General features: G+C 42.0%; 1 protein-coding gene across 1 annotated transcript; it reads right to left on the bottom strand.

Annotated features, from left to right (window-relative positions):
- Positions 1 to 6,279: 6,279 nt before the first annotated feature.
- Positions 6,280 to 7,395, bottom strand: gpr27 (G protein-coupled receptor 27; the record flags this gene model as incomplete). Its single annotated transcript, XM_084441513.1, has 1 exon — positions 6,280 to 7,395. The coding sequence occupies one exon, from the start codon at positions 7,393 to 7,395 to the stop codon at positions 6,280 to 6,282; it is 1,116 nt and encodes a 371-aa protein (XP_084297639.1).
- Between the last annotated feature and the right edge of the window lie 7,680 nt (positions 7,396 to 15,075).

Below are 15,075 nucleotides of genomic sequence, written 5' to 3'. Positions count from 1 at the left end.
ATGAAAAGACAGTAACACAGAAAAACAACCAGATATCAGCCTGTATTTCTCTAGTAAAGTTGATGTCCAGTTAGCACCAATATATTCCACGCAGATTCAGTTCAAAGGACTGAACCAAACTGACCATGGACCCTGTTGTCACAGTGATCAAAATTTGACACTGTATCTGAACCCAAATTCAACAGAAGAAGAAGAACATTACAATCAAGCTTGAGATCACATAAGGGACCATGAAGAAAAGAATAACATAATAATAAGTTAAAGATGCAATATGCAGTTTGGCTCAGAAGCACGTTTTGTTAAAAGCAAAGTGGAAGGGATTTTGCGAAGTTCACCTTGAACCTTTCTCTTTCTCCCCCTCCTCAGGCGCTGCTGGTGTGAGTGACTCACTGAAAACTGTGAATGGCAGGCTGGGCTTATAAACCTCTCTGTGCACTCAACACATGAGTAGGGGGTGCGACTTCTCTCCACAATAGCCACTAGCACATGCAAATACACTCACAAACACACACACACCTCGGAACAGTATACACAGGTGAGCATCTTTCTCCCTGGAGGATATATTTTCACTATGAGGACCAGCTTCTCACTGCTCTTCTGTCTGTTGCTGGTGTCCAATGGATCCTCAGCAGTCATAACGGGGGTAAGTGCGAACAAACAGGTTCTTACAGGTCATGTGTGTGAATTATACCCCTTTATACAAATTGCTAGCATGAGTGGAGACTGGGAAATTTGCCTACCAGTGTCATTCTATAATATATTTCTTGCTTATTTTTCTTGCTAGTTGTAGTGTACCAGTGGAGTTCAAAATATGAAATGTGTGCTTAGCATGGTAATAATCGAAAGTTAACCTAACTGGTTTCTTTCTAAAAATGTTATGCTCAGATTGCCCTCATACCATTTTTAAGATTCACAAAAACAAAAATCTAAAATAAGCATAATTGTTGTTGGCTGTGGCTCAGGAGGCAGAGCGGGTCGCCCAGTGATCGTAGGGTTGGCGGTTCGAATCCCGGTTCCTCCTGTCCACATGTCAAATTGTCCTTGAACAAGACATGGGTGAATGAGAGTCCATTGTAAAGTGCTTTGGAGAAAAGAACTACATAAGTGCTTTCCATTTACCATTTGCGTTTGAATAAGCCCAGCCGAAAATGAAAACAAAGGCTATGCATTGGTAAGCGGTTCTTGATCTACACTATATTGATATGAATAGCTATCATCCAGAGAGGGACTTTGGCATTACAGTACGTAATAACTTATGTGGCTCCAACAGATACAACTTTTGTGTGAAGTAATTAACAAGAATATGGGATAGTAGCTGGCCTTTTCTGCTAACACACAATACTACAGTATGGACTAGCATGATAAAAAAGTTCATTATTCTTTTTGGTAACACTTTCTATGATGACCATGTCTATAACACATTATAAACATACTTATAATGTATTATAATATAACTGTAGAATTATAGTTATAAGCACTCATACATGCTCATAATGCTTTATAAAAAATAATCATAACACATTATAAAGCATTTTATAATTACTTATACAAGGTCAAATATCATAATATCATCATTGCTGGTCAATCAATTTTCCGCAAGGATCATAGTGTATTATAATTCTCAGAGTTGTAATACATTATAATTATTTATATTTAACATTATATTTGCAACATGTCTTTCTCATAGCATAGACATAGCCTACCTTCATCAAATTGTGTTTTGTATAGGATTCTGTCTCAGGATAAAACCCTACGTAGATAAAATAATACTGTCAGGATAGGGCACTCACAGTGAATTGAGATAAGAGCACTCAGCCTTCAAACAGAAATCAACACTGTCACATTAAAATCAATCTTCCCCTCCGTCAGGGCTTCCCATCATTTCATTCAGTTGCTCATATCCCTTTCTACGATTTCCTGTTCCCCTATTTAGTAACATCATACAATAGCCCCATCTTAAGTGATGATAAGTGACCCCTGTACATTGGTGTGTGCGTACGTGTGTACAGTATGTAAGTATGTGTCCGGCACAAATGTACCAGATCCCACCACAAGGGGGCGGTCACCACAATTCATTGTTCCCATTGCTAAGTACATTTTGTTTTGTAGATAAAAAAAACAACAACTATGTTTGGTGTCTCAGTAAAAGTATAGTCTATTCTACTCAGGAGGCAGTCTACTTTCTAAATCCACAGAGTTCAGAGCTTGAGGTGTGTATTAGCTCCTTTGGTGCTTATTCTAGTTAGAATGCATGGATCCACTATGGCGCAGTAACACTATACGGACAGCAGAGGGGGCATAGACCAAATGATCAGTAGATTATCATACCATTTTATTGCATGGCCTGTTTTCAATGTGATTTTCGAATGAAAAAATAAATTAACTACACATTGCTGTGAGGTTATTTTTATATTAACTATTTTTATCACTGATATTTTAACTCAATACTTACTTTCAAATAAATGTTTACATTTTAGAGCAAACAAAATATGGGCCTATATGCCAGCTCTAAAGGTTTCAAAATTCATAAAACCCATCGTCGATTATGTGTTTTAACGTACTCTAGTCTGGGAGTCTCTGTTAAACACATACTTTACTTTCTGCATTTTTCAAAAATCCCATTAATTTTTCCCATGGGGATTTAGAACAACCTACAAAATGACATCAGACCTCACCACTATATAGATAAATCTATACTAGAAAAGCGCACTCCAGTTATACATTCAACAACCGTACATGCTGACGACATGCATCATGGGTGGGGGTAAACATTGTGGGGGTTCACTGTGCACTTGTTACAAATATAAACAATCTTTAAGAACAAAGTTTTATCAAAGCTTTTTTTAATCCAAATGTAACATTGCAGTGTTCTTAGAAATACAGAACAATTGTATACTTTTGTCAGAATTTATCTCCCATTTTCTCTCACCGTGTGCGTGTGTGTGTGTCCAGGCCTGTGAGAGGGACATTCAGTGTGGCAGGGGAATGTGTTGTGCAGTCAGTCTGTGGATCCGGAGCCTGCATCTGTGTGCCCCTATGGGGCAGGAGGGAGAGGACTGCCACCCCATGAGCCACCAGGTTGGTCCAAATCTGTCCTGTCCTACCGGTGTTCACTTCATCATGTCTCAACAATTTCCCCCTGGGAATCTATCTATCTATCTATCTATCTATCTATCTATCTATCTATCTATCTATCTATCTATCTATCTATCTATCTATCTATCTATCTATCTATCTATCTATCTACAGTATCTATCTATCTATCTATCTATCTATCTATCTCTCTCTCTCTCTCTCTCTCTCTCTCACACACACACACACACACACACACACACACACACACACACACACACACTCACACACAGGTATTCTCATCTACCTGCTATTCCATTCGAAACCCATTGGAATGGCAGCAATAAGAATTATGGAAGAAGCCTTATGTGTGTTTCTCTATCTCCGTTTCTAGATTCCATTCTTTGGCACAAGACTACATCACACTTGTCCATGTCTGCCCAATTTAGCATGCATCCGACAGCAGAGGGCTAATCCAGATGTCTTTCACAATGCATGTACCAAGATTCCTACCTACCTCTGAAGAAAATCAACTCTGAAGATACCTGGGGATGATTCCCTCATAAAACTTGAATACAATTTAAATCCCTATTTCCAATCTGTTTATTTAGCTTATTTAATAAAGTGTCAGTGTAGTTTTCAGTCTGACTTTCCCACTAACATTTGGATTTGCATATCATTAACACTGCTTTAAAAAATTGTATGTATAAATCAGCGATAGTTGGTAAATCCCTCTATCAAAATAACAGCCACAAAAATGTCTCATATAAATGTTGTCACGCACACACTATTGTGACCATTGTTAACTTGAAAGGTTTATGTGAATACCTTTAACCTCCGTTTTTCCATAGATTACAAACTATTTTAAGAAAAGCTATTTTGCAAGTCTAATAAATGTTAATACGTTAGTGAGTGAAAAGCCAAAGACCACAAGGACTACTTTTATATTATATGACTGACTAGCCAATTTGTTTTACCACAGGTATAATGAAGCCAGTAAAGAACACTTTGCTTGTATTCATCTTTGACTGCCAATAAAATAAAATGGGAAAGTGCAAAACACATCTGTCAGAATATCTATGATATCATGTTACTACTTGAATTTCAGCAAAGAATGATCTTGGTGCTGTGAACAAAACCTAAACTTGAATTCTTGGTAAGAATACATGGTGCAGAGAGAAGAGCTCGCCCCTGCCCTCTAGGGAGACAGGGGGTACAGTACAATGTTGGTAGTCATCGTAGTCAGAAAGAGGACCTTGCTGTAAGGCACAAAGACATACAGAAAATCACTAGCCTATTGAGTCCCATTAGAAGGTATGAGTACTCTAGAACTGTATGTCAGTTTCTGGCTGTATCTCAAGCTTGATGATCAACTTAGGAGATGAGTGCCCAGTGCAGTGCTGAGTAGGGAGCTAAGGAACATTGTAGATGATGAGGGAGCAGGTCTCTGAAAGCCAGCGGAAAAGCCAGAAGGTTTGAATAATTAGTCATTGTCAGGTTATCTTCTACAGTGCATCTATTCAAATCTATAATTAAATTTGGCCAATGGGTATAAGGGAACCAATGTCCGTCTGCCCATTATCTCATGCTTTCTTAATAGGAATCTGTGGTATGTGACTCTAGTTAAATTCCAGCTTTTCTCGGTATTCATGAGGCATACTGTAGCCTCCTAATGGGGCAATCTTTGACACAGCTATGCCCCAAATACTGTTATACCCTGGTACAGACAGAATATATTCTGCAACAAATTAATTGGCCATTGATTGACACACCTCATAATCTCCTACTACAGTATCTGAACGTTCTGATCTTATTACGTTTTTAGACATTACACAAACATATTGTTGTCTTTTCTTCCTCTGCAAAAACATGATGAAATATGTCAACAGATGAAGCCTTGCCAGTTCATTCAGAGCACTACCACATTCTGAAAAACCATTAATCAGCATTACACACTGTAGCACTACGCATCACCTGTATTTGTATTTCATGAGACAATGAGAAAGTTGCCACATAAAATGTATTGATGGCAGAGCAGTTATCAGTGATAGGCAGGCATGCTGTTATGGTGATGGTTATGGATGGGGTAAGGATGGGGATAGTAAACACAGCAGGTAGCCCAGGAAGCTCTGTCTGAACAGAAACAAGAGCTGCAGCTCCCTCCACTTCATTCAAGGGAGATCAGACAGACTACAAAAAATTAAGCACTCCAATGATCTCAAAGTTCTTCATTGACATCACTGTAACAGAGATTGAGTGTGAACAAAAGAATGACTCTTTTACAAGTCAATATGATAGTCAAGTTCTCATCAGGAGTTCTCATCAGGAGAATAATTGCATGTAAATCAGAGGTCACGTGGTCTTTGTATGAATCATTATCTTTCATCAATCGTTTAAAACAAAATGCTGCTGTGAGTGTATTACAACAGTTACACACAGCGTCAATTAATGCCATGTGGTTTACAACATATTCTCGACTCCAAGGCTGTCACTGTTGTGCAGTAGCCTACATGAAGATTCAGATGAAGGAGATTCTGATGAAGGATTAACATGGACATCTTTCATTTGAATATTATTCCCCTGTCCAAAACATATCCAAAAGGAAAATGAATAAATAGCCTACATTCACTAAATTAATTCATGAAATAGTCCATGTGAAGATCATGTTAACCCATTAGGCTATGTCAAAACCAAAACAAATATGTAGCATCCATTTGTTGTTTATTTACTCAGAAATACAAACAATGCAAACATCTCTGTAGCACTGAATCGTAGCTTCATGTTGAACATAGAACAAATGTGTCTATTTTACAAAGAATGTGCATGGCACTCAGTCAACACAATTGAAATCCATTATAAACAATAGGCTACTTGCAAAAAGACAGCAAAATGGATTCAACTCTCAGACAAACTATTCAAGATACAAGGCCTATACAACATATTTCATTAAAAAAAAAAGCTGAATAATGCAACAGAACAGTTTTACAAAATGTAGCCTACATTGTTCTCAACACTTGGATGAAATATAATGAGACGCACATAAGATGCTAAATTATTCATATTTGGATTTGTAAAAATTGACAGATGTTGCACTTCCTGCATGTGAGAAATACAAAATATGGCATTGCGCAGATTGTGTAACTGCACAGAGGCAAAATAACTCGAGCTGCTGTTCAGTTCTGTTTGTCTAAACGCCGAAATAAACGTTCAGATAACGCAATATGGCTCCATTGGTGTCTGTGTGCGCAGACAACAAGGGTAACAAGCTCTGAGACGCATCCTCAGCTCCTTATTGAATATGAAACAAATGATAGGATTCGCCCCCGCTTGAACGAACGTCATCCAGACCGCTGCAGTCAGGTAGACCTGTGGAATGGTGCCACTTTTGACGAACACTCGAACGTAGCACGCGATGATGTAGGGGGCCCAAAGAATCATGAATGCCAATGTGATCATGTAGTACATTTTCCCTAAGCGTTTCTCCATCTTAAATTCATCTAGGACCAGCAACCTTCTATTGCCATTATGCGAGGCCTGCCTGATGCCCACCAACGTTGGAGGGGTGGGACCTCGTCCAAATCCTGCAATCCAATTGGCAGCTGCTTGCCCCGTCGCACCTGGCCCGTGGAAGGTCCAGTTTTGGCTTATTGCTGGGACCAGCTGAGCGGGTTTCATCTTGCGATGGTCGTAAACGAAACAAAGCATCTTTATGTAAACAACGTGTGTTGTGCCCACGATGACAGCCAGCATCAACATGAAGCCCAGGGTGTCGTTTGCTTTCACATATCTGTGTTCAAAAATACACTGCTCCTCCTCACGGATGAATTTGTACGTGCCGACGTCAAAAACCGGAGGAAAGGCCATTGCAATAGAAAGGGTCCAAACCATGCAAATAACTGCAACACATGTCCATAAAGTCATTCGTTTGGAATAAAACCTGTGGTGTGCTATCGCCATGTATCGTGTGACACTGACGCAGAAAAGCAGGAACGCAACATGGAAACAAAACAGAACGGACATAAAAGCGATGATCTTGCACCCTACACTACTGTATGTCCAAGTGGAACCGCTGTTGATAGATATCATCACAAAAGGAAAACACACGGCAGACCGTATCACGTCTGCCAAGCACAAATCGAGAAGGAAATAATAGGGAGGCTTGTGAAGGGAGCTGTCTTTCAGCACCAGCAGGGACAGTGCCACATTCCCTACAAGGCTGATGCAAATCATCAGACCGAGCGAGGCCAGTTTCACCGCAGAGGCGGTGATGGCATAATTCTGTAGTGAAGGGCTGCTTTCCCCAAACTCACTTGTATTTGCCATCTATGCAACCAAGTTATTGTCATAGGTGCGGTAATTCTGTATTTCCACATCAAGTGGACCTGCTTTCTCCAGACGATCAGGCTATCAACGACGAATGCAAATTGACCAGTTTAACATATGATGCATAGCTGTTTATTATTACCTCAGAGTCAGAGTGACCAGCATCAGTTGAATCTACGTTTTAACCGCTTTAAGAGCAATGTATTCGTCTATTCCCCGTGAAATGAAAGAGTTAAAAAGCGACTGAGATTCCCCGGGTTTTAGGCGATGAAGTCACCGTTTTACATTTCGTTTCTTGTTATCCTTCATCGCAAATGTCCATTTCGAATAGGCTGTGAAATACACCCCTTGTCCGTAGTTCCATTTTGAGATGGAAAAGAATGATTCCGATTAAAAATCAAACATGTCAAATACATATCTCTCTACTTCCACCGGTGGAGGAGGTCCTCGTCCGTCTTGAGAAAGAAATAAACATAAGTCGGAACACAGGCCGTCATCATCACTTCAGCTCGCAATTAATGTGGGGCTGTAACCCGCTTAGTCGAGGGGTGGTCGGACGCATGGCGCACGAATGCATCCAACCATAACGTGTCCCGTGAACCACAACACATACTTTGTTTTGCCACATTAAAAGTATTTTGGTCTGCCTAAAAAGATATCAGAACAACACCGAATCTCCAAACACGATCGGCATGGAGCCAGTCAGCACGTCCTCAGATCAGCGTGTTGGAATACTTGCTCGTGGAATTCCCAGAGATATCCTACATGTCCATGAAATAGGCTACAGATGTCGTCGTGAGTCTTCTTCGTCTGTGCTCCAACCCAAATGTGATATTAGGCTATAAGTTATAACTGGATCAGCGTTTAAAGGCACAGTCACATGTTTGTAAAATATGCCGGCGGGCTGTTTAGACCAATCCAATTATTTTTTGAGCTGTTCCATGATGTGAGGTCATAATCATCAGATGTAAATCTGACTAAAGATATGATGGGCCATAATATCACTTTATTGCGCTGATTATCATATCAATACTTAATCGCTGAGGCCACACATGGAATCTTATCCCCAGATGTAAAATGTCTTCAAATTTGACAAGCGAAAATATTCAGGGGCAGGGTAGAGACATTCACACCTTATCAATCTAAACTGAAGACCAGAGAGATTACCGTATTCAGGATTCCAAGCCATACTGATTTTCCAGTCTAATAAAACACTAGCAAGAGGTACATTTGAGGGTAGTCCATGAAAAATCACAGATGAAGGGGCCTGTGGTCACAGATGCCTATATCACAGATTATGAGATTAAATGTAATATGTAATGGTGCTCAGAGAGCACAGACCTCTGCCCATGAATGCATTTTGTGGCTCTGTGTGCGCGAAAATCATGAAAATAAAAATGGAGGTGAATGTCAGTGTTTGGGCAGATGGTGGACCTGCCCTATGATTCAGATCCTCTCCAAGATTTAATGCGTTCTAAGGTTGACCATGCACCCCTCCAGCAAGTTTTGTGAAAATCGGTCTATAGGTTTTGCGTAATCCTGCTAACAATCCAATAAACAAATTGAAATGGTCCTTAGAGAGCACAGACCTCCGCCCATCATCATCATCAGACGAGTTTGACAGAGAAGTCTCCAATCATCTCGGTCCTCCATACATCCAGCCAGTTCCACAGAACTCTCCACTCCTGCGTCCCCCCCTAAGTACATCCACGTATGTTGGTGTGGGACGTCCTCTTAATTGGTGCCCGTGTGTTGGCTCCCAGAGCACCAGCTTGCTGTCTGGGAGTTCATGGTGTCTGTGGCAAGTTTCATCCTCCTGGATGTCACTTTCTCAGTCAGCTTTGGTAGCCCCCCATACAGATGCTTGTTGGTAACATGCTCGTTCTGGTTAACATTTAGCACCACACGCAACATTCTGGTGTAGCACCCATCAAGAGACTTCTGCAGGGTGGTCTTCAGGGTGCAAGTTTCACAGGCGTATAGGAGGCATACCCATGAATTCATTTTGTGGCTCTCGTTTGGTATTGCTGCTTCATGCCAGTGCAAATCTTGTGTCTCTGTGCTCTGTGACCTTCCCATGTCGAGATATGGCCATTTCAGTTCCCTCTATGAATGGGGGGAGTTTTTCGCTCCACAAGTCCAAAAAATGAATGGAGGTGAATGGTCGGCCATATTTGGGCGGCTCGTGGACCCACCCTGTGATCTGCTCCAAAAGTGAATGGCTCTCAAACCAAGAAATGGCTCATGGACCTGCTCCATGATTTGGATCGGCTTCAACATTTAATGGGTTCTAAAAGTTGGCACATGCCACACCCTCCCCCCCCCTGAAAGGCAGTGAATGTCTGGGTGGCTCGTGGACCCACCCCGTGATTTGGATCCGCTCCAAAATGTAATGGTTTCTAAGGTGGGCCGTGCTACACCCTTCCACCTGCTAAGAGACGTAAAAACAAACATACAAAAAAACACGCACCACTGAAAACATCGCTGTTGCTGGGCGGAGGTAACAAACAAACCAACATGCCACTGATAACATTACCTCTCACCCTGCGCTTTTGCTGGGCTGGAGATTTTTTTTTTTTAAAGATATATTTTAAGGCATTTTTGTTTTATTAGGATAGGATAGTGTAAGGACTGGCAGGAAAGCTGGGAGAGAGAGAGAGAGGAAGACATGCAGCAAAGGACGTGGGCCGGATTCGAACCCACGCGGCTGCGGTAAGGACTAGCCTTTATATGGTATGCGCCCCAACCCATTGAGCGCCCCCGGGGAATTATGTGGGTAGTAATAATGGTGTACATAGCAAAGTGAGAGTTTATTGTGAACAACACCATGACTCTAGCCTCGTGAGACCATCCCGATGTCGCAAGCTCACATTGTTACACAAACCATCTGGCACATCACTAGAAACCCCTACATGGCCTATATTAAACCCAGAAATGTTGTTTCTTATGAACTTTTATGATTAAAATATAATCTATAGCCCTAGCAGATGAGATTACGCTTGGAGTTGCACGTTGAGCAAGTTTAATAATTAGCATAACCGTTAGTGAGCTAATTACTTGCTAAAAACTGGAAATGGCTTTGCTTCTAGCTAACTTAGAAATGTAATATGTGTCTACTTTAAGTCCACGTTATAACATATAATGTATAGTGATCTATAGAATCACAGAATCACTGTACAAGAAAGCACTGAAAAACTTTGATAAGAAACTACAATCCTATCATCACTGTAACATCCTGGCCAAACATATGCTTTGAGCTTTGTCAATTTTAGCAGTTATAAAGATGCCTGTATGATTTACAAAGCTCTAATCTTTGGTTAGACGGTTCTGTCTGTCAAAGGTGGCAGCCTCTGGAATACTCTACGTCTTCTGTTAGGGAACGCCCACCTTTTGGCACTTTTAAAAAACACTTGAAGGGATGGCTTACGTCCACCCAAATCTGCACTCACAGATAGTCTAACCAGGGTAAACAGTATTTTTCAATCTATTTTGTAGCATGTATAAATCAAATAAATGTTGTTGCCTCCTGTATTTTTTGTATGCAATATAGTGCAATATATTATGTGTAATTTGATGTATGTGATGTATCTATGATGCCCTTTTTACACATTACACTGTAATATTCATCTGTGGTTCTATATTGTATTTTATTATATATTTGGGACTGTTATTCTTCATTGTACTGCACTGTAGCATAACCTTTCTCCATTAGGACATGCAGCGCTGCACCATCTGGCAGGGGGAATAGAAATGGAAATCAGCCTTCTGGCTGTAATTGGGTGCATTTACATTTTTAATTAAATGTTCATGAATGTACATTGTCCCTCTTGAGCAAATAAAATAAAAGTAAAGTATGAATCAGTAGGCACGGATACAAGCGGCCGAAATGAGTTTTCTCCGGAGGGTGGCTGGGGTCTCCCTGAGAGATCGGGTGAGAAGTTCAGTCATCCGGGAGAGACTCGGAGTAGAGCCGCTGCTCCTTTGCGTCGAAAGGAGCCAGTTGAGGTGGTTCGGGCATCTAGTGAGGATGCCTCCTGGGCTCCTCCCTAGGGAGGTGTTCCAGGCGTGTCCGGCTGGGAGGAGGCCGCGGGGTAGACCCAGGACTAGGTGGCGGGACTACATCTCCGCAATGGCCTGTGAGCGGCTAAAGATTCCCCAGGCAGAGCTGGTTGATGCTGCTAGGGAAAGGGATGTCTGGGGCCCCCTGCTGGAGCTGCTGCCTCCGCGACCCGACCCCGGATAAGCGGATGAAGATGGATGGATGGATGGATGGATGGATGGAGGGATGGATGGAGGGATGGATGGAGGGATGGAGGGATGGAGGGATGGAGGGATGGATGGATGGATGGATGGATGGATGGATGGATGGATCAGTAGCTATGTTAGTAATATTAGTCAATATGTTAACAAACGTAAGCTAACATGAATAGGAGTGCTAGCATCCTTCAACCTCCTCGGTTGCTCCTTTGCTTGTTAGCTATCTACCAAATGCAGTACAATAACCGTGTTTTGAGACATTAAAATGGTGTTTTGATTTTCAACAAATTAATCTGAACATAGCAGGCCGCCAGCGAACCACACAGTCGGCCTTCACTCTCTGGGGAGATCCATACCTCTGGAACAGGACCCTCCCCGGAGGTCTGGAAACAGGAGCAGGCAGACTGGATGTCTGGAACCAGGCTTGATGGAAGACCAGCAGGCTCGTAGTGGGCTTGGCTTCTTTTTTTCAGTTGAAAAAAGTGTAACTTTGTGGATAAAATTATGACACCTAGCCAGTTAAAATCATGACACAGCCTGTCCTTTTTCTTTAGACCAGAAACCAAGTACAGTATGAGGAAATGGAAATATATGTGGGTGCGGTTTATACCAGAAGTATAAACTCACTTCCGATTCCTATCCATATACAGAAACAGATAATTTTGTTGCTTGAACAGATACAGATAATGATGCCTCGGTGCATCCCTACTAGATAGCTGTATGGAGGACTAGGCAGTCTTCCAGCCTGAATAGCTGGATGGAGGACCAGGCAAACTGGAGGTCTGGATATCTGGATGGACAACCAGGCAGAGAACCAGGCAAATTAACTTCAGGGGACCAGGCAGGCTGGGAGTCTGGATCTCTGGAACCTGGCTGGATTGAGGACCAGGCAGGCTGGACGTCTGGACCTCTGGAACCTGGCTGGATTGAGGACCAGGCAGGCTGGACGTCTGGATCTCTGGAACCTGGCTGGATTGAGGACCAGGCAGGCTGGACGTCTGGATCTATGGAACCTGGCTGGATTGAGGACCAGGCAGGCTGGAAGTCTGGAAGTCCAGCTCCAGGGCAGGAACATCCCCAGATGTCTGGATGTCCACCTCCAGGGCAGAATACTCATTGGAACTCTGGAAGGCTAGATAGAGGACCAGGCTGGATGTCTGTATCAGGCTGGATGGAGGACCAGATAGTCTGGAAGTCTGGATGCCTGGATGGAGGTCTGGAAGTCCACCTCGGGGGCAAGATCCTCCCTGGATGTCTAGCTACGAGGCTAATTGGGACACTTTTTGACCATTTTTGAATTGTCACTTTTTTTATTTGATATGATGTTGATATTACGGGTTATGCTAATAGCTAATAGGGGCATGACAATGAGGCTAGAATTATTTTCTTATATTGTATATGCACTATGCAGTACATTACCATTAGGGGTGTAGTGGTAAATAAAGAACTGTAAACTTTGGGTGGGGTAAAGTGGGTAAACTTTGTCGAGTACAGAGTTCACCCACCTTGTTGATTAATACAGTTGATCTGAAAATAGGTGAGTAAACTCTCAGCCTCATTTTAAAGAGGTGGGTAAAGTGAGTTTACTTGGGTTTACCATCCACTACACCCCTGATTACCATTAAAATAAACTTAAAGTCACACAGAAAGGAAAGTTGGAGAACATCTTGCTTCCATACTTAGTGACGTATTTCCACCTGAAAAGGGCTGCAAAGGCGGGACATACGTTTAGATGAATTTCATTGGAACGTTATCGAGCGGGTGGGATATTCAACACTTGAGGCTACAGAGTAGTTCACATTTTGATTGGCAGGATGGATGTCGTGAGATTATTGGCCTACAATCTAAGGTACCTGGTGTCGTGATTGCACGTGACCTACCATTTTCCAGGAAGTAAGAAATTATAAGATTACAACAAAAGTAGAATTTTGTAATTTTTTTGGCATACATCGTTGAATAGGTGAACACTATGACCAATTATGTGAACCAAAATGGGACAGAATGCTTTTTCATCTCTGTGCGACTTTAATCTGGGAAGTCTGTGACAATTTTCCATTTTCTTCATTATTTGCCCTAATAATAATCATAGGACCCAAGAAGTCTTTAATCAACCACAAGGTGACACACACATGTACACACAGGTGAGAGGCGACACAGCACACAGACACACACACACAACTTTGGGGGTCGCCGGTGGAATTTGTCCTCTGCATTTTCCCATACATGTTGCCTCCTCCAGGGGCAACCAGGAGCAGTGGGTAGCCTCATCAGTGACACCCGGGGACCAAGTCCAAGTGCTTAGTTCAACTCCTGGTCAGGGACAAGACTGAAGAGCATCTGTTCTTCTGCATGTTTTTCGTATTAGGTTATTAGGAGGGAACCCTTGTGAACACAGGGAGAACATGCAGTCTCTGTACAGAAAGGCCCGGGAGACCTTCTTGCTGTGAGGCAACAGTGCTAAGTACTGCCCACCATGGCGCTTGTGAACCATTTTTGGGTTCAGTGTCTTGCTTAAGCACACTGCCGGGGCTGGGATCGAACCGGGGACCTTCTGATCCCCAGCCGAGCTATGTGCTGCCCGGAGCTAATTATGCTGCTAATTACTTTAGCATTGAATTTTCAGTAGACTAAAAACATTATTATCTAGTAGTCTATCAAATTGACCCTCCATCTACTTATTCCATCCAATCATGGATTACTGTGATGGTAATATAGGTACAGTTATTAAAATCCAAGTATACAGTCAATTGTCAATAGTCAATTGTTATTGTCAAGGTGTTCAGTAGTACATAATCAATTTAGACAAGGCAAGGCGTTCAAACTGATCAATTGATCATGATCAGGTGTTGGTCCAGAGATGGCGGGGTATGCAGTTACACAGTCTGTACAATCAGAACTCAGATTTAGACATTTAACTGCTGCCTGAACACCCAATAGGCTAGACCTAAAGTATTTACAAAACGCATATAATTTGAGTAATTAGGCTTGGAGCAGTAGCTGATAGTCAGCTGTGATTCACCAATGCCCTCTGCAGGTAAGGCACCCTATTGCAGTAGATACAAGTCCATGTCTGAAGTCTGTCCCAATCTCTGAAGATAATATAAAAGGTGCTATATAGTTTGTTTGTAATAGGATACTAAAAACTCCTTAAAAAGGTTCCACAGGGTTGAAACCATTTTCAGAAGAAAGTCAGGTTATATATAATTGCCTAGTATAGAACCATTTTCAGGTCGCAAGGAACCCTTCAGGTTTCAAACAATTTATGGCGTGAAGGTGAATGCACCAGATAGGCTATTGTATTGACTACTTGCTTTCGCGTGCGTTGGGAATTCCTATAACATCGGATAGATAGGAAGAGATAGGAATAGATAGGAAGAGCCAGTCGAGTGGAACATCAGTGCTCAGAGCGACGTTTTTTGCAGT

This window comes from Borostomias antarcticus (assembly GCF_949987555.1).
Source record: "Borostomias antarcticus genome assembly, chromosome: 7".
NCBI lineage: Eukaryota > Metazoa > Chordata > Actinopteri > Stomiiformes > Stomiidae > Borostomias > Borostomias antarcticus.
This window is presented reverse-complemented; position numbering and strand designations above follow the sequence as displayed.